The 20,079-nt window shown below is 31.4% G+C and overlaps 1 protein-coding gene across 2 annotated transcripts; it reads right to left on the reverse strand.

Annotated features, from left to right (window-relative positions):
* Window positions 1-906: 906 nt before the first annotated feature.
* LOC148608239 (TBCC domain-containing protein 1-like) lies at window positions 907-20,022 on the reverse strand. 2 transcript variants are annotated; one of them, XM_088546513.1, is made up of 19 exons: window positions 19,893-20,022; window positions 17,480-17,612; window positions 16,983-17,044; window positions 16,720-16,782; window positions 15,977-16,077; window positions 15,057-15,165; window positions 14,414-14,483; window positions 13,788-13,863; window positions 13,421-13,517; window positions 11,740-11,806; window positions 11,083-11,203; window positions 9,927-10,014; window positions 8,763-8,811; window positions 5,954-6,033; window positions 5,148-5,270; window positions 4,682-4,857; window positions 4,230-4,327; window positions 3,373-3,522; window positions 907-2,433 (listed from the first exon to the last, which is right to left on the reverse strand). In XM_088546513.1, the coding sequence occupies exons 2-19, from the start codon at window positions 17,579-17,581 to the stop codon at window positions 2,362-2,364; spliced, it is 1,704 nt and encodes a 567-aa protein (XP_088402639.1). In that variant the 5' UTR covers window positions 17,582-17,612; window positions 19,893-20,022; the 3' UTR covers window positions 907-2,361. The 2 variants fall into 2 exon arrangements, with proteins under 2 accessions (XP_088402639.1, XP_088402640.1); XM_088546514.1 differs by lacking the exon at window positions 19,893-20,022 and adding an exon at window positions 19,700-19,851.
* Between the last annotated feature and the right edge of the window lie 57 nt (window positions 20,023-20,079).

The following is a 20,079-nucleotide window of genomic DNA, read 5'->3' on the forward strand; positions in this document are numbered from 1 at the left end:
ACCACTACAATTGTTATATTATTGGAGTCCTACTTCATTATCTTATGTAGTGATCATTTTCAACATAAGTTTTTTTCGTAATATTTCTTATATATTGTTCAAGACATGATTGGCATCAATATTAGAATGGTGACGTAGATTTTGTTGGGTGTCAACTTTCAATGATCAGTTTTGCAATTGGTTTTTTGGAGTTGAATATTTTTTGGTATTTTTATGCTCCAGTTTGTAAGAATTTTGTCTCATTTTGTTATCTTCTACAAGACATGAATTTGGTGCACAGTTTTGGCATGAGAATGTTGTCTCCATGTTCTTTTTTTAGTTTTGTCAAACTTGTTTCTTCTGTATTTAATAATGTCTCCCCATTTCGGTTGGGAACATATTGTTTTTGTCTTGTCCGCCTGTCCAACTCCTTCGAAACTACAGAAATAAATTTCACAAAACTGTGTAATATATGCAGCTGTGCTTATTACCAGGAATTTTTTATTCTTTGAAATTCATGACAGTACACTAAATATGATTTTTTTTTTAGGAATATGATGCATATATAACCTATAAAAAGATGACTTTATCAGTCAGAGAAGCCTCATTAATAAATATTTCACTTTTGAAATGAACGAAAAAAAAAAAATTTCAATGTCCAGTTTAGAATCATTTTTGTTTTATTTTTTAATTTTATATTATGATGTGAAGCAACTCATAATCCTGACATTAATACGGTTATGTGGTTTTAGGGCTACTGGAACTTTGATCTCTTAATATTGTATAGCTCATAGTCATATTAACTTGGTTACCAGTCTCTGTTATTATCTATACAGATAAAATTCCAGTTCCTCTCTCCTAATTGAAAACTTAATTGAAATTAAGGAAATCAGCACAGCTGTACACAAAGAGAAAAAAAAACCACCATTAAAATTCAACTTTTTTATATAAGTAATTTTGTACATTCAAATACAATTTATCAATTTAACAAACAGTTTTAGAATATCCAACATAGCCAATTAAATGTCATTACTCTTGTGAAGTCTGAAGTCTCAATAAGGTCCAATTCAATCTAAAACAGTCTTAAGAAAACTGGCCTAGTATAAAAAATGAATATCTGTCTAATATGATTTTAGGCTTTGCCCATCAGATATTTAATCTATTTTAGCAGCAACAAAAGCATTATAACACAACAGATCATGAAACTAGTTCAATAGATGGAACAATTTTGGAATTTAAGATAATTTAGATTGCTTTAATTTATTTTACCAAGTTCCACATGTAACCAACATTGGGGCAGTTTTTGTTTCATGATCAGTGATCATTTTGCATACAAGTATTTATTGTACAAAAATTGGCTATGCAAACAACAATGTCAAAAATTAAAAATTAAAAACCATCCTAATTTTTAATTTCTGATGCTAGTTGACAATAAGGACAGATTAATAATCATCATGTTATTAAGTCGCCAAAACAAAGTTTGTTCTTCTTCTATTACTCGGAGACTGTTTTTTTTTTATTCATACCAAACTTGGCTTAAAATTCAGGTATGCTTAGGGGGTGTGCATGTAATTTGTAATTTCTAATTTCTGAAATTTCAAAATGTCTGCCAATTTCAAAATGGCCATCAAAACAAAATAATGAAAAAAAGAAAATCTACAAAAATTAGTGGAACTATTCAGTTGTATGAAAATTACTTGTATAACTCTTCTTGACCTGCTAAAATAACAGGCATAAAAAAATTGTTTTATAAAGCCACCATTTTTTTCAAAATGGCCACAAAAATTGGCAAAAATTTCAACATTGTTCATTTTCAATGAAAATTCATTTCTAGGGAAACATGGCATTCCAACTTAAATGGCGATTTAAGATTTTGTCTAAAAACTGCCATTTTTTCAAAATGGCCGCCAAAATCCAAAAAATTTCAACATGGTTGGATTTCAACGAAAATGGATTTCTAGGGTAAACACTGCATTCTAAATTCATTGGCAGCTTCAGAATTTGACTATATCTGACCATTTGCCAGTTTTGGTGACTTTTGTCTTTTGCTTGCAAACACAGTATCACTTATTTTGTTTGAGATCATTTGAATCATCACATCAGATCCAATACAAGTCTTGACCTGATTATCTCCCTTTCTCTAAATTATTTTTTTTCTGGATTTGATAAACACAGTTGCTACATGCTTACATTACTGGATTAAAAAAAACAAACAATTGTATCACCTCCTCATTAAATAAGAAAGTTTTACAAAGGAAAACAATGCCCTTCTCGTATATGCAATAATCAAAAGTAAATTTCCTTGAGGCTACAAGGAATTAGCAATAACAGGAATATGAAAATAAAAGATAATTTGGACGGATTCACTGAAAAAATTCTTTGTTATGATGCTGTAGTTGTAGGAACCACTAGACTGTCTAATTCTCTCTTATAATTAGTCTCTGCTAACCATACCTACATAAATACAAAGATATTGGATGCTTTAGGTCTTAAAACAATGAATTGGTCTTTCATAAATCATTAACTTTAATTTCCCACAGTATCAATTTTATAGTATAATATGAAAATAACACAATTATAAATGTTTTGTTGTTTTTTCTACATTCCTTTTTTCTCTACATTAGAAAGAAATCATGGATCTATCATCCCAATTATTTTTTTTTGTGTTAAATAATTAATCCATGTGGAGAGGGGAGCTAAGGTCTGTATGTTTCTGTAAAACAGACTAAATTTATTTCTAGAAAAGCAGAGGACACTTACCAATGTACCAGGGACTGAAAAGCAGAGGACACTTACCAATGCACCAGGGACTGAAAAGCAGAGGACACTTACCAATGCACCAGGGACTGAAAAGCAGAGGACACTTACCAATGTACCAGGGACTGAAAAGCAGAGGACACTTACCAATGTACCACGGACTGAAAAGCAGAGGACACTTACCAATGCACCAGGGACTGAAAAGCAGAGGACACTTACCAATGCACCAGGGACTGAAAAGCAGAGGACACTTACCAATGCACCAGGGACTGAAAAGCAGAGGACACTTACCAATGCACCAGGGACTGGTTTAGAACAATCATTATTAGTATGAAAACTTTATCTGCTGGATAATTATCTATCCAAAGAATATCATGTATATATTGTACTTAACTTACAAGTGAATAACTTTTGTACAGTAGATAATATTTTGGAAAAAATTATGCCCTGATTGTTTATTTTTATTAAGTTTAAGTGATCTGTTTTAACTATTAGTTTTACAATACTTTTACTAAGTATTTTGTTTGAATATACTGAATTGACTCAACCTAAAACTTCCTTAAGTAAACAACATTTATAAATATAATGCTTTGCTATAAAGGAATGGTGTATAACACGGCTTATTGTTAAACTTACATGGAATCTAGATTCTACTAATGCCTGGAATTCTTTTCTTTGATCTCTAGACATACCAGCTTCTTTGACAGTTTTCTGCCACACATCGACCTGTTTCTGTCGCTGGCCTACTGCTTTCTGGTATTTACTGGGCAGACCCCCTGGTATCTCCTGTATCAAGTAAAAAAATATTATCTGATACATTTTTGTATTTTTCACATTTTATGAACTTTTAACTGGAGTGAATTTGGCTGTCACTTCCCTGTAGACCTAAATATACCATTAACTTTATTTGAGTATACATGATATGCTGTTAGATAACTGTTAAATGCTGTTTAAATTTAATTAAAAATGATTCCTTTATACCCCTTGAACTTTGTTTACGGATGTATAATAAAATGACTACCAACAAAAATGTTTTTGCAGAATGTATTAAATTTGATGTAATTAAGATTCTTAATTTAGTAAAAAAAAATTTTATGTGTGGCCAAATTTACTAGGACAACTGAGTGCTTTGTTTTTTCCATTTGTAACTTCTATTATGAAATTCTTTAACCATTGTAAAGTATGCAAAATAAACTTTTAATTAAGCAGTACATGTATGTATGTATGTTAGTCTTACCGTTGTTCTGCCCTCTACCTCAAATGTATGTGACCAACCAATACACCATATTACATGTATGTTAGTCTTACCATTGTCCTGCCCTCTACCTCAAATGTATTTGACCAACCAATACACCATATTACATGTATGTTAGTCTTACCGTTGTCCTGCCCCATATTACATGTATGTTAGTCTCACTGTTGTCCTGCCCCATATTACATGTATGTTAGTCTCACAGTGGTCTTGCCCCATATCACATGTATGTTAGTCTTACCGTTGTTCTGCCCTCTATCTCAAATGGAATGTTAAATGTGAAAAATTCAGCCACTGGTAATAACTCCCATACAGCTCCTTCATCTTTGTGGTCTGGTCCTTAATAAAGAAAGAATGTCAACTAAAAAACAGTCTACAATTGACATGACATTATTCCTTATCATAAAGCCTTATGGGGTTTAATTGGCTATGACTTCTTATTATGTTTTTGATAGTTTTAATGCTCAATATTGTTTTGTCTTGGCAGTAGTTTTAGTTTATGACTACCCAACAAAAAACAAAAACAGTTTCCCCTAACAACAGCAATACTTTCTAAGTATTTTTAATGATCTGTACCTTTTTACACATATTTTCTCAATACAATTTGAGACAATTTTCTTTTTCATTAGCAATATTTATCAATAGTTAGTACCCTGAAAATCTGGAGAAGAGTTTTCTCAAAAAGTAACTTACCAACACACAATGGTTGGTCCCAGTAGTTTTTCACACTGCCAACTCCTACCCTGGTCATGTGATCCTCAAGGCTAGAGTAATAGGTATGATATGGAGCGAGTAGTATGGTATCATTACCACCAAGTATAACTGGTGTGTTTGGTGTCAGAATGTAGAGGCTACATAATGTACTACCACTGAAAATACAAAATATAAAACATGAAAATGTATATTACTACATCAAATATCTGTCATAAAGAAATTATGGAAAATTGCGCAAACTATAATTTGGAAACATTAATGTAGTGATATTTTGGTATATTTCTGAAGATGATTGTTTATGTATTAGGAATAAAACCTGGAGATGAAATCCACTTCGTTTACCTGGTATTTATAGAAATGCCCATCCACTTAACCCTGATGAATGCAATCTCTTATTATATTGTTAGATTCTCAAAAATATTAATACAATAATAACTTTATATACCTGATCATAATGTTACGACATGGTGCTATCAGGGTGACTTTCTCACAATGACTGAGGTATACTGTAGTTTCTACTGGTCCTAACACAATGGTTGTATTTCTACACTTCTCTATGGTAACTGACCTATGATATAAATACAGCATGAGTAATTTAAGTACAAATTCTGAACTTATCTGCTTAACTGATTAATAGGGATAGAATATTAGTGACATACTATATATATGTAGATGCTCTGAAAGGTGAATGGCTCAAAATCCTTCTGTCAGAAATGATGTATTTCAGTATAAGGGTGTGATTGTTTGAATTTTCAACACACACACACACGTAGTGTATTTTATAGTCTCACATAGACCTGTTGGTGGAGACATCAGCGACAAAACATTATAGTGTTTTATTATCAACAAAAAAAGTAAAATGCTATTTGAATACATTTAGCTCTGACCCTGATGGGCAAAGCCTAAAATCATATTAGACAGATATTTATTTTTTATACTAGGCCAGTTTTCTTTAAGACTGTTTTAGATTGAATTGGACCTTATTGAGACTATCTGAAAAAATTTCAGACTTTACAAGAGTAATGACATCTATAGATCATTATAACATTATGGATCTTTATAACATTACCTTAATGGTGACAGAAGATACAGGTATAAGTAATGACATCTGTGGATCTTTATAACATTACCTTAAAGGTGACAGAAATTATAGGTAAGAGTAATGACATCCATAGATCCTTATAACATACCTTAATGGTGACAGAAGATAAAGGTAAGAGTAACGACATCTACGGATCTTTATAACATTACCTTAATGGTGACAGAAGATACAGGTAAGAGTAATGACATCTATGGATCTTTACACTACTGTATTCTAAAGTGTTGGAACTCTGTTAAATATACAGGTACAAGTTCACTGAATCAGAAACAAATCAAACATATACACATTTCATATGAAGCAAACAGTAAAGAGACTTTCAAAAGCATTCGCTGTAAACAAATTAAATGTTGCAAATTCTATCAATTGAACATATTTGCAAGTACCAACTGTTTGCATAGTTTTGAAAAATAGTAAAAGTTATATTGTTAAATGTTAAATTTTGGAGTACGGTATTTCCTAATCATCTGTCCACCATGACAATATTGATAATAAGTCTTGATGTGATAGCTCACAGAATCAACAGCTAACAAGAAGACAATGTATTCCAATCATACAAACAGTTGTCACTATGTAAATTGAAAGCTTAGCAGAGAAGAAGTGATTTCCAGTTTTAAAGTATCTGGTTTAACAAATGTACTGCCATATCTGCTAATCTGTCTAACTAATAAGATCATTTTTGTTTTAACTTTGATTTATGATGATTTAACTTTAGTACCCATTACAGTCATTGATTGTTAAAACATGATTTATGGTACATTGTTCTTTATCATCCAAGTCACAATTAAAGTCTAAAATCAAAGTGCTGTTAGCACTGGGGTTTTTTGATTCTTGTGAAAATTGTAGCCTGAACAAAAATGTAAACAGTAGAGTAGTTCTAGGCATGAACCAGCAACAAAAATTGTTTCAAAATTATAAATTACTTGGAATGTTAAGTACCACTCTGTGTAAGAATCAGGCAATGGGTGGCACATCATAATTTTCAATTTGATCTTTTTTTGCCTTATATTTATTCAATACATCTAGAAAACAACTGAACAGCTATTAAAATAGCATCTGTGACATAGATATTTTTTGACTGCTTACATAAGGAAAAAGTGCGGGAAAATTTTCCTCTCATATTTCCATAGTGCATTTTTTTCATTTCATCATCATTTCATGTTCATTTTATCATCGATTTCATGTTCATCGTCTGAATATAGCTGAAATATTGCTGCTTGGACGTTAAACCCCAACAAACAAACAAACAAATCCATAGTGCATTTCAACTAAATTTGACCAAATAATACCTTAAAAAGGCAAATTTTACAAACACTTCGACACCAATTTCTTGGGGTTATGGATAATACAATAATATCTCAGTATTTTTTTCTCCATGTGCCACACTTTATACACATTTTGCATGATTCTTAGATGAAGGAGAATTTAATTATTAATAAAAAAATCTGCACAAGAAATTTAAAAGATACTTAATTATCAATAATGTGCTAATTCAGATATTCAAGTACAGAAAAAGGATGGCTTATTAAATACATTTCAGTCATGATATACAGTAATCAGGATGTTTAAATAAAGCTAATAAGGACAGTTTTAATAGTCCTTTTCTGGATTTGGATATTTCAGAAGGTAAACTCAAAACTAAAATTTACAACAAGAGGAACAATTTCTCATTTACAATTGTTATTTGCCTTTCCTTTGCTTCTTCATATGGTGTATATATTCCTCAACTTGTTCAATGCCCATGTTTGTAGCCCTTTTTTTTTACTTTAATAAACAAAATCTTTGCATGGCTGGTAAACATTAATTCAAGGTTTTCATTACCATAAATTAGTTAAGACTTTTACTAAATCCTTTTACAAAGATAAAGATTTGATGCTGAAGTTTGGTTGTACCTGTCGTAACTTAATCAAAAATAGGATTTCACATCCTAGTTTTTATGGTAATGTAATAAATAAAGCTTGAAAGTTTAAACATAATCCTTTTGATTTGGAAAAATATTTAAATAAACTTTCCATAAGGGTTATATTCACTGTAACATTGTTAAATACTTGAATTATGTTTTCATTGACTCACTCCTTAATTAATTAAATATTAATAAACTTTTCCACATTTCTTCTTAATTCCTGCCAATACTTTATATTTTGGCATTTGCACAAAGACCTTGTCTTTCATAGACATTTCATAATGTTTTCACTAAATCCCTTTGCACATACTTTTATTGATGTTTTTGTCTGAGTAAACTAGGCATGCTTACCATTTTAAACTAGCTTACAGAAACAGCAAGTACACTTTTGTCTGAGTAAACTAGGTATGCTTACCGTTTTTAGCTAGCTTACAGAAAAAACAAGTACACTTTTGTGACAGTGAACTAGGCACGCTTACAATTATTAACTAGCTTACAGAAACAGCAAGTACACTTTTGTCTGAGTGAACTAGGCATGCTTACCATTATTAACTAGCTTACAGAAAACAGCAAGTACACTTTTGTCTGAGTGAACTAGGCATGCTTACCATTATTAACTAGCTTACAGAAAACAGCAAGTACACTTTTGTCTGAGTGAACTAGGCATGCTTACCATTATTAACTAGCTTACAGAAACAGCAAGTATACTTTTGTCTGAGTGAACTAGGCATGCTTACCATTATTAACTAGCTTACAGAAAACAGCAAGTACACTTTTGTCTGAGTGAACTAGGCATGCTTACCATTATTAACTAGCTTACAGAAAACAACAAGTACACTTTTGTCTGAGTGAACTAGGCACGCTTACAATTATTAACTAGCTTACAGAAAACAGCAAGTACACTTCTGAGGTAGGTACAGCTTGTTCTCTAAAGGTGAATGAGATTTTTTTTCCAAAACAACAGGAATTCTTCAATTGCTGACACAATAGAAGATGTAAATATGTCTATAAGAAGGTGTTAATCATACAATGGACTACACATGTTAATCTGCACTTACCCGACCAATTGTTTGTTTGCTCACTTGGCTCATAATAATGATCTTGTTCCTGTAATAAAAAGATGACTATCAGGTAAAAAGAAACATGAAGCTGGATGTGTTGATGTGCTAGTTATACCCCCACTCGCACAGGAATTTCAATTTGGACAGCAACTAAAATCACCCTATAATGTACATCTACATGCATTTTGTAAAGCTACACACCAAATTTGAAATCAATCCATCCAATATTTATTCTTTTCTTATAGTTATAGATTTTCTTGCAAGGAAAAAAAGGGGGACATTTGTGCCATGTGCCTTAGTACAGCTGTTTAGATGTGATTGCCATGACAATAAAGTATCTACCGTAATTGAAACTGGCTACTCTAATGCAGAATATTACTGCTACTTTATACAGTATTACAGCATACATAACATTCAAAAAGTATACAATGGTAAATGTCCTTGCATACATAAATAATTTCATTTAATTCTCAATGACTTAAATTAATAAAAGGACATGATTTATTATTGTTGAAGTACGGAAAAAAGTGTCAGTAATTTTCATAGATTCATTATATATATATATATTCCTATTTAAGAGTTTATACGGGAAAAGATTGACAACCCTCCCACAAATCTTACAATAATGCTTAAAATGTGTTACTAGATAATATAATTATAAGCATTGCCTACGAGGAACAGAGATATTTGTACAAGATAATATAATTATAGGCCTTGCCTATGAGGAACAAAGATTTGTACAAGATAATACAATTATAGGCATTGCCTATGAGGAATTGAGATATTTGTACAAGATAATATAATTATAGGCATTGCCTATGAGGAACAGAGCCATTTATACCTAAATAACATTTGACAAGGTTAATGCTGATCTGCCATGTTGTTACATTGTATATAGCTGATGTCTAGACCAATGTGAATATGTAAGACTTCTTATAACACACAGTGTGTGTGTCTACATTCAGAAATTCAAACAATAGCTTCCTAGCTGCATATCTCATTTCCGAAATACATCACTTCCCACAGAATGATTTTGAGCCAATTGTGTTTCAGAGAATTGAAATATAAAGGATGTAACTGATGCTCCACCCCTTTTACTTAAAGGATTGCAACATACACATCTGTCATTTTTGAAGAACAAATTGTACAAATCATACAAACCCTTTGATATGTTCTTTAGGAACAACATGAGCATTTGTGGCTATTTTCCCTCTCTTCTTTGTTTCAGTTTTTCCATCGTTCTCCTCTCCTATAAATAAATTTACCAAGGTTGTCAACATCTACTAATGATTTAATAGAAAAATTCTTGAAAATGCAGGTTGTATAAAATTTAAACGCTTCTACATATAAAAGATAATGTTACATTTAAGATTTTCCAGCAATCCTTACAATATAAAAGTTCTGAACATGTACATGCATTGAATTACATATATCATGTTTTTCTGTTGTCATTTGTCTAATATACATTTGCAGTGTGTTGTTGCACCATTTTCATTTTGTATGAAATCATTAACATTAACACAGTAACATGATTTATCAACATTTTAAAGACATGGGTTGTTTTAAAATAAGGTTAATTGAAGGAACATAAAATCATAATTTATGTCAATTTTTAAATGCATTTGTGTTGAGATATAGGTTTAGCCATGCAATATGGGGTGTGATATGTAGTATTAGATTATTTGATATTTTTTCTATGAGATGAGTATGAGAAACTCCCATTAGTTGAAAAAAATATTAAATAATCTGTCTATCGCTGTTTTGCTGAAGTGTAAGGTATTATTTTTTTTTATTTTCATATTCCTGACCTAAATATGTGATTTTTACTTATAAGCGCTGCAAAGTTTTCTTTCGGGACTACTTTTTGGTGAGGTGCTACGTGACGTCACGTATGTTGTGCAGCTTTGAAAAACAAATCAGTTAACTGTGACAGTTGCGTTTAAAATTTGTGGAATAATTTAGGGATTTATTCATACTTATCGGGTAAGTTACTGTATTTAATCATTTTCCATTATAGACTAGAAATGCCACAAATTTGACAATATTTCATATACAGTAAACAAACAGACGTTTATTTGGGTCCTCAAATATTCCTACACTGTTTCTTGTATGTCATGCAAGGGCATAGAAACTAGCGATAATTTTTCATTCTCACTCGACTGGCGTGAGATTGAAAATTATCATATAGCAAGATCAAAGGGATTTTAAACAAAATTGTGATAATATACAATATCAGCTGATTGAAGGAATCATTACCCTTGAGTAAAACTGATTCCTTCATATTAAGAGGTACAACTATAACTGAACAACTCCATACCTGCCATAGCCCAAGATAATCTCCTACCACTGGCTATACATGCTGATATGCCATAGATATTCTGGACCAAGCAATCCTTAATCCACATCTGTAAAGCTCGTAATGTGAAAGATTTCATCATCTATAAAAAAAAGTTTAAGACTCAAATGGAAGGACAAATTCTTTGGATCATCATCTTTACATGTCACTCTTGCAAATGTAGGTCAACTGCAGAGTGATCAAAACTATGTCTCTATTATTCAACCTACTACACTGAAACCAGTCTAAGCTGAACCCTGAAAACCTGTCTAAACAAGACAATTTGAAGGTTCTTTTTTTTTCAGTTTAAATGTACATGTAATCTGAACATATGTCAAAACTGAATCAATTTTTAAGTCTGAAAGATGTTTGATTTCAACAAGTATTTACTGTAAATGCAATGAACCAATGTAACAAATTTGTTATTTCTGTAGTGTCCAGTTAGTGGATTTGAATACAGCACCTTTGTACAAAACATTAAATGGAAATTGCTGAGTTATATCTTGTATCTTGAAATACAATAGAAACCAGAGCAACAATTCTCTAAGAAATAACTGTACTCTTATAGTATATGCTTTATGTGAGATTTAGGACAATTTTCATAATTCATAAGCACATAATTTAACCAGCCCACCATACTTTGGAGTATCCTGTTCTGTGTTGTACAGTCTGTAACACAGCTATATCCTGTATTGGTAACTGAGACCTACAAATTATGTAACAATTATAAATCATCATTGATTACATTCACTAAATATACATTCTCATCCTTAATGACTTTGCCATGAAAGAGAATTACAATTAACTAAAGATGACCAAGGAAAGTTTTTTTTTTCTTATGATGTCAGTAGTGTCACATGCTACCGTATTCTTCCGTGTATTACATGCATCTGTGTATTTCACGCACCCCCTTCTTGGCAAGGGAGATCGGCGAAAAAAGTTAGTTTCCATGTAAAACGCGCACTGGGAAGCAAGGAAAAAGCACCAGCAGAAGACCACATTGATATGAAAGGATTCCGGTAAATTCCCTGAAATGTGTATCTTTTCATCATTAATCTTTTAAATAAAAGTATTTTCTATGTTTCCCTGCATTTTCAAGCCATTTATTAATTAAAATAGTTTATATATAGCAATGTATTGGATCTGAGTCTGCTGAAATGTTTACATTTCCTGTTCGAATACAAATCAGGTAATTCACTAAAACAATGGCGTCAAGTCCGACTGTTTATAAAAAAATATTTTAATTTGTCATGTTGTGTATTGATATCTGACATCTGGAAACAGTTCATCAAGCGGATTTAAGGATTAGTAATAATTGTTTCACCTTTTAAATTGATCTTTTGTTATTTGATAATTAAATGACAATGGGCCCAAGGACAGGTTGGCACTCCCGGTATTGTGTATTTAACGCTCCACCACACACAGGTGAACAAGTTATAATTAGACAACTTGATTTGAGAGAACAATAAGAAGCTAGTCATGGTTTTTCGTACAAACTGTGAAATGCAAGGAAACGTCACTGATGGATAAAACAACTATTAAATAGCAGTAAAACTTTATTTGTTTATTTCACATAAAACTGTTCTCAAAAATACAATGGCTCGATGTTGTCTTTAGTTGACGACTTTGGTTCTGATTCCTGAAAATTACGGACCTGAAAATTATGTCTCTAGAAAAAAAAATCTAGAAACTCATTGTTTTGGTGTATACCACGCAACCCTCTTCCGGAGCAAAGAAAAAGTTGAAAAAAGTGTGTGGTATACACGGAAGAATACGGTATTCAGTTCCTAGATACTTTAACATTTCTTCCTATTGTACTGAGAAATAACAAGACTGTTTCTTACATTTTTTGTATAGTATTTATAGTAAAACAAAAAAAAAATATTTTCCATAAAGTAAGATCACCAAATGGATGAAGCAAATGCATTTCATTACCTACTAGAACTAAAAAAGAAATGCTGAGGCAACATGTTGTAGCTGTAAATTGAAATAGACATACTGTGGGCAAGGTCATAAAGAGAACACCCCTGCTTCAAGTGGGTTGAATGTAAAACCCTTAGGTTAGATTATCTCCTCTGACAGTGATTAAATTCCTTCATGCACACCTAAATATGATGACCTACCTTCTTTTAAAATTCCATCAAAATTAAGGGGAGTTGCACTTACAAGGTTTTTTTTTATAATCCTTAAATTGGATTATCTCCCTTTGGAGTCCTCCTACGGTGATTCTTCATGCACATCTACACATGATTCCCAACCTCTACTGGATTTAGAATGACAAAAGTTGTATACATAAATTATAATTGGTTACTGTACACACCTGCATTTATCAACAGATCCAGCAATCAGTAGACCAAGGGCAGATAAGTTATCCACATTTACACGAGATTCTAATGGGTTGCCTTTGTTAAAATCCTCTGAAAAGTTGAAAAATACATCTCTAAAGTTTGATTAATTATAAATAGAACAATATATGTTTAACAACCTGAACAACTCCTTTTCCTATACGCTACTACTTTTGAGACTAGATTTTAACGATGGTACCTTGAGAAAATTCAAGATTTATCATATAAAATTAATTCAAGTAATCTGAACATGAATTAAAACACAACAGTAAAACATGTCAAATATTAAGAGTATCATTTGGAGTATTTCAAACTGTCCTTAGATGAAACCTTTGTTCTTACCAGGGTCAACAAGTAGTTCTAATAATTCATGGATGTTAGCCTGTATAAACACAAAATGGCTATGGTCATCTAAAGTCTGAAATTAAAGAGCAAAAATTACAAAAGTAAACATATTTATTATCTATTATTAGTAAGATACCCACTTTTTATGGATTGGGGTTGTTTATTCACTTTGTTTTCTATGTGTTTTCTTTCAATTTAAAAATGTTGTTTATGGTTAATGTTTTCATTTTCTATGTTTTTATTCTTATCAGTGTTTGAATCTGAAATAAATGAAAATTAATGTTCTTCATCATATGTTCTGATTCAATGGCACTGTACTCAGAGTCTTCACCACATGCTCTGATTCAATGGCAATGTACTTAGAGTCTTCAACATATGTTCTGACTCAATGGCGCTGTACTCAGAGTCTTCACCACATGTTCCAATTCAATGGGGCTGTACTCAGATTCTTCACCATATGTTCTGCTTCAATGGTGTTGTACTTAAAGCGTTTTATTATCACTGCATGAATATGACCAATAGACTTGTGAACATAATCAAGTTGTTACTCAATGAATAGTTCAAAATATCACACACACTCTATTAGCTATCATTAAAACCGATAAAGTAATAAAAATACTTACCTTATTACCTCTTGGTGTAGTTCTACCAGTCCCATCAAGGTCAGGAGAACTACTCCTAGATGTTGGCCATCTTATGTTGTGTTAAGGAATAATCTATCCATAAACTCATAAACAGATCAACTTATAAAGAAATACCTTATTTCAAGTTCATAATACATGAAATATTTTTTTTACAAAGAACCATGAAAAACAGCCTCGGGATTTCCAAGAAAATTCAACACTTTTAACATGTTTAAGCTTGATAATGTTTAACTGTGTGGAGCTAATTTTCTGTTAGCAAATGTTATGAAAAAAAAGAACATGAATACAGGATATACTATATAAATTATATGTATGGGATTTTCAAAAGGTAATTATTTACTTATGCTAAACTGTTTTATCAATTCATATGGGAACTAAGATAAATCTCAATATCCAACATTTTACTTTAAGTAGATAACCTACATATGAGCTGAACATATCTTAAAGTGCTGACAGATCAATGCCTGGTTTCCTAAAAAAATCTCAAACAGAGATTTTCCTCAAATCCTCTATTTCATGCAATCTGATTGGTCATTGTCTGAGTTGAGGAAGTATTTGAGGAAATCTCAATATTTTTTTTTTTATGAAACCTATTAGTAAAACAACAGAACTAAGGGGATACTCATCTCCTGCCACTAAGGAAGCTTTCAGAGACACTTTGTGGATCTGCTGTGTATACAGGTACAATACAAATTTTAGTGTATTTACTTTAACTTTAGCTTTCAGTTGATCTGTTAATAAAAGAAATACTGTAATTAGCCTTTTTTGCAGCGTATTTAATTTCCCAAGTTTCCTGATCAGTTATTATTCAGGGAAATAAGTGACCATGAATATTCATATATATTATATATTAGATAAATTTTACTTTTTTCATTGGTTAAGAAAGACAAATTATTATGGTACACCTTCCTTCCTTCAAGTATACTACCCTTCCTCCGAAAGTTCAGGAAGGTGGTACCTGATCAAGTATACCATTCTACCTCAAAACGTTCAGGAGGGTGGTAAGTGATCAAGTATACCACCCAGAACATGAATACCATCTGCTCCAACTGGAAATTTTTCGTATCATTTCTTTCCGTTGTCATTTTTTCCATACTTTCCCCCATACAAAAACATTAGAGGATAATTTGTCAAAAATGGAACATGAAATGTAAATATAGAAATGATCCGTATTTTTTGTAAAATAGGGGTACGAAGAAGACACAACAATTGTGGGAAGATGATGCTGCAGCCAGGATGTGTTATATTATACTTAATTTACTACAGGTAACCTTTCAACATAAAGGGGAACTTTAACAGGTAACCTTTCAACATAAGGGGAACTTTAACAGGTAACCTTTCAACATAAAGGGGAACTTTAACAGGTAACCTTTCCACATAAGGGGAACTTAAAAATACTCCAAAAAAATGTTTGTAAACCACCAATTGTGAAAATAAATGCAATAACAGTAGTTGATGTAAGTAACTAGGTAATCACCAAATTTACAAAGTGGAGATAATCTTAAATTTCAAATCTTTAAACAAAAAATCAATAGAACAAACCTTTCTCCTGTTTAGAGGTACAATTAGCATACTCTTGGTCCCATTCCATCCTCTCTGCTGGAGACACATCTTCACTAAACAGGTGACATGTCTGGAAATACCTGTAATTCATACATTGTTTTATTTTTTTATTTGTACCTCAAATAGAACTTGAATGGTAAAAGAATAAATGGGGTACTCTGATAGCATTTTATATTGATAAAGGTGAAACGTATGTCATTAGCAGGTGGTAACACAGACAAAAACATGGCCTACCCATACCAATTCAAAAGCCTTTTGTGATATTAAGAGATTCAATTTCGTTGTGTTTGGAGAATTTTAGGCATAAATTGCAGATTTGATAGTCCAAACATGCACATGGAATTTACTCTTGATGTGTGACCATCAAATATTCAAACGCAAAAAGTTTCTCCATTTTAATGCCATGTCAGACAGATCTGTGAATAACTTCTGCAAATGTGCAAAAAATTTGAAAGGATCAATGGTGGAAATTGTATCCTTATATTAACAGTGTTATTCAATAATATTAGGCATTTCCATGTATATCAAAACAATATTTAGACAATGATTTACCACTCAAATGTGAATGTATCATATAAAATGAATAAACTGTAAGTAGATGTTTTTTTTTAAAAATGTATCATGTGGTGCTTATCTCATTTCAGGAATTTAGATGATTAAGAAGAATTAAAGAGTCTCATAGAAAGAAATAAAAACTAGTATAACCTATAAGTAAACCTTACATCCATGCCAGGTCTTCATTTAATAACAGTTTGTTACAAGCAATATGTCGCCATACAGAATAACTGAAATAATAATGTAAAAAACTAAATATAACTGCATACATGTATTTCAGAAGCAAAAAAAAAATGAAATAAGAAATTATTTGTACGAAGTATTACTGTTAGTGATTATGGTGTAACAACATAATACATCTGCTGTTACCATGGTTACATTGTTTGAATTATTTCTAACTCAAGTAAAGTATTTTTAAGCCAAAACATACCTCATTTTAGGGAAACATGATTCTCCTTTATTTTTGGCATAAATGACAATCTTCTTGATGTTCTGAAAGCAAGAATATTATTCAGTCTGAAGAAATCTTAATTAAAAGTGTTCTGTTAATTTAATAATAATTAAAAAAAATATAAAGGAAGTATTTACGTTTTCATAAGTGAGAATATAATATCAAACACATGTATTGGGAATGATTTTCAGTTTTAAACTATTTTCTTTTTGCCGCCAAACAGTGTGAAAACAGTAAAAGATCCAGATTTGGTACACAATGGAAACAGAAGAAATTTACAGCAGAAATTTGGAAATAAATTTCCATTCTAAGTCAGCTAATCAGTTAACTCCAGACAATAGATTATATCATATATGGAGAATAATATTTATTGATAGCAAAACCTTCTATAAATATAACCATAACAACCAACAAAAAGCATATAACGAATTTTCCAATAAAATACAGAAACATACAATTGTGTTCAGTTAACTTACATTGAAAGTGAGCCTTGGGTGTGGAGCTATTGGGATAGCACCATAACTAAATATCTCTGATTTTACCCAAAGGGTGACACTGGGGTCACTGGTGACTGCCATTGCTCTGATTAATTCTTTACTCCTGAGACATCTTAAAGCAAAACAAGTTCCTTGAGAACATTGCATCATTCAACAAATTATATCAATAAAATTTAACTTGTTTATTTCTCATCTGGACAAGGTATGTAGTTTTCCATAAACAAACCTTGTACTATGATATTATTAATGTTGATCAATTCACAGTCTGCAATTCAATTCAAATAATTTCAAACTAAATAAAGCCTTGATGAAGGGACAAATCTTAATTTTGACTTTAATTGATTAGAAATTGGTTTTTAATTTTCAAAATTAAAAACAATCCTTATAATTTAAAAGGCCTTTTTAGTGAAAGGGTGTGGAGGCATCACATTTTTAACAAAAAAAGACTATAAAAGACCAGCATTTTTATCAATTTTTAAATAAACTGAATCAAAACACCGATATTCAAGATGCTGTTTCACAATTTTAAAATCAAATTTGAAAAAACTGTGACATGTCTATCAGAAGTTCAAATGCAGACATATTCAAGAAAGTAGAAAGTATTTTATTTTTTTGCCATTTTGAGGCTTTATAGTCCAACCTTGTGTGCATTAATTTTGTGATTTGAGTCACCAAGGAAAAAATGTGAGTTTTTTTGTGATTCACGTTATGGATGAAAATAAAAATAAAATCAGGAATTTTCAGCCATTTGCAGATCATATTAACCTGAAGCAAATTGAAGTTTATATAAAACATGGAAAACACATGTCAATCAACCAGTATTTGGATGCAATACACACCTACAATAAATAATAACCTTAAATCTGTTTGCGACCATTCCACAAATAAAAAGTCATGTACTGGTGAATAAAGTTTGTGTGGTTGAAGGGAAGAAAACAGTGTCATGCTTTGATTGGTTGTATAATTCAGCTTGGCAAATTAATAACTTCTACAGAAGATCCATCATATTGATTAAAAATATTTATTGGGCTGACATTATTAGGAGGTTGTTGTCTCTTTGACATATACACCATACTTATTCTCATTATAATTTACCCTTTCTGATGTACAATGTACATAAGCTGAGTCAATATATGATATCTCAATTTTGAAACCATTACATGTAATGTAGCTTTTTGGGTACTGTCTGCATAATGTACAATAAAAAAACAAGTGAACTAGAGCCAATATATTTTAACTGCTTTAATTGGACAATACTGTTATATATCAATCATAAAATTGTCAAATAGCTTCATTAATCCCCTCATTAAGAGGTCTTTGACATTACATCTTGCAGTACCACTAAGTAATCAGGTAGAAATTAAAAATTTGAGTTTTCATCTGGCCACCACATTATTCACATTTTAAAAAACATCACGAAAATTTCTGAATATTCAGAAGTTAACTTTCCATTACAGAGGACAAATGATCAAAATAGTAGTCAATGCAAATATAGCCTTTGACCTTAAAAGCACAGAGACCCTGATTTCAGTCTGACAGAAAGTTAACTTCTAAATGCCAAGTGTAATATAATGCTTGGATCTTCAAGTTTTGTATCTTTTAATAGCATTGAATGTTTATAACTCATGTCTGATAGTTTTGTTTAAGAAGAAAAATAAATCCTAGTTGTAAATGTGAAAGGCATTATGATTTAAAAAATATCAATAAATTCAACTTGGTCCTTTTACAGGTTACATGTGCCTACCTCATAATAATAAATAATTTGGCAAACATTATTTGGGTTCGAGAAGAACTGGGTAAGAATTATACATTTTCGTTGGACCTGTTTTCTTAATCTACTATCAGTAAATACAAGGATGTGTAAAACAAAATGGCGATGAGGCAGTGAACAGTTTTGTATAACACGATAAGACTTATTTTGAGGCGGCACTCTGCTAGTAATGGCCAACCTAGAGTATAAATCATAGGGCTATTATGGTAGTTGTTCATTGAATAGCGAGCTGTTGGACTCTGTATCATTTAATTTTTTGAATTCTGAGGTGTGTGGATTCCAAACACTTGTTTGAGTTTGCTTTGTGCTTGTAGACATGTAGTGCATGTATATCATGTCTTAGCAAATTATGATTAATTCTTTACTGCCCAGACACCGTGCCACAAAGCTCTCGGTGCGCTACATGTAGATCTCTACACCACACTTACAAAATATGTAATCGGTACTGATAGCAGTCCCTGAACTGGCTGAGTGAACGGATGAAAATAATGTTTTCAAGGGTTTTCGTGAATCCCGTTTATTGGGATTAGGGTTTCGTATGCCATATGAGGCCATATTTTAATTTGTGAATATCATATGACGTTTTTTTAAGTTACGTTTTTACAAATAAAAAATTCTTACGGCTAAGAAAAACATGCTCCAACAAACATTTTGGAGTTTATTTGTTTACAAACTTGGAAGGTTAAATTCAAAGATGTTCCGCAAGAACTCATGAGAATAGAAAAATCTAAAGTTCTTCGAAAATTAACCAATGGGAAGAAGTTTTGTTTCAAATAACAAAATTGACGGCTAACATTGTGTAACGAGT

This window comes from Perna viridis, chromosome 9 (genome assembly GCF_037379345.1).
Source record: "Perna viridis isolate PV_CMFRI_1.1 ecotype Kerala chromosome 9, ASM3737934v1, whole genome shotgun sequence".
Lineage (NCBI taxonomy): Eukaryota > Metazoa > Mollusca > Bivalvia > Mytilida > Mytilidae > Perna > Perna viridis.

Coding starts and splice junctions, on each gene's coding strand:
- LOC148608239 (XM_088546513.1), bottom strand. CDS start 17,581: ATGGCAGTCACCAGTGACCCCAGTGTCACCCTTTGGGTAAAATCAGAG. Junction 17,045..17,479: donor ACCCAAGGCTCACTTTCAAT/GTAAGTTAACTG, acceptor TCTTGCTTTCAG/AACATCAAGAAGATTGTCAT. Junction 16,078..16,719: donor AATGAAGACCTGGCATGGAT/GTAAGGTTTACT, acceptor TATGAATTACAG/GTATTTCCAGACATGTCACC.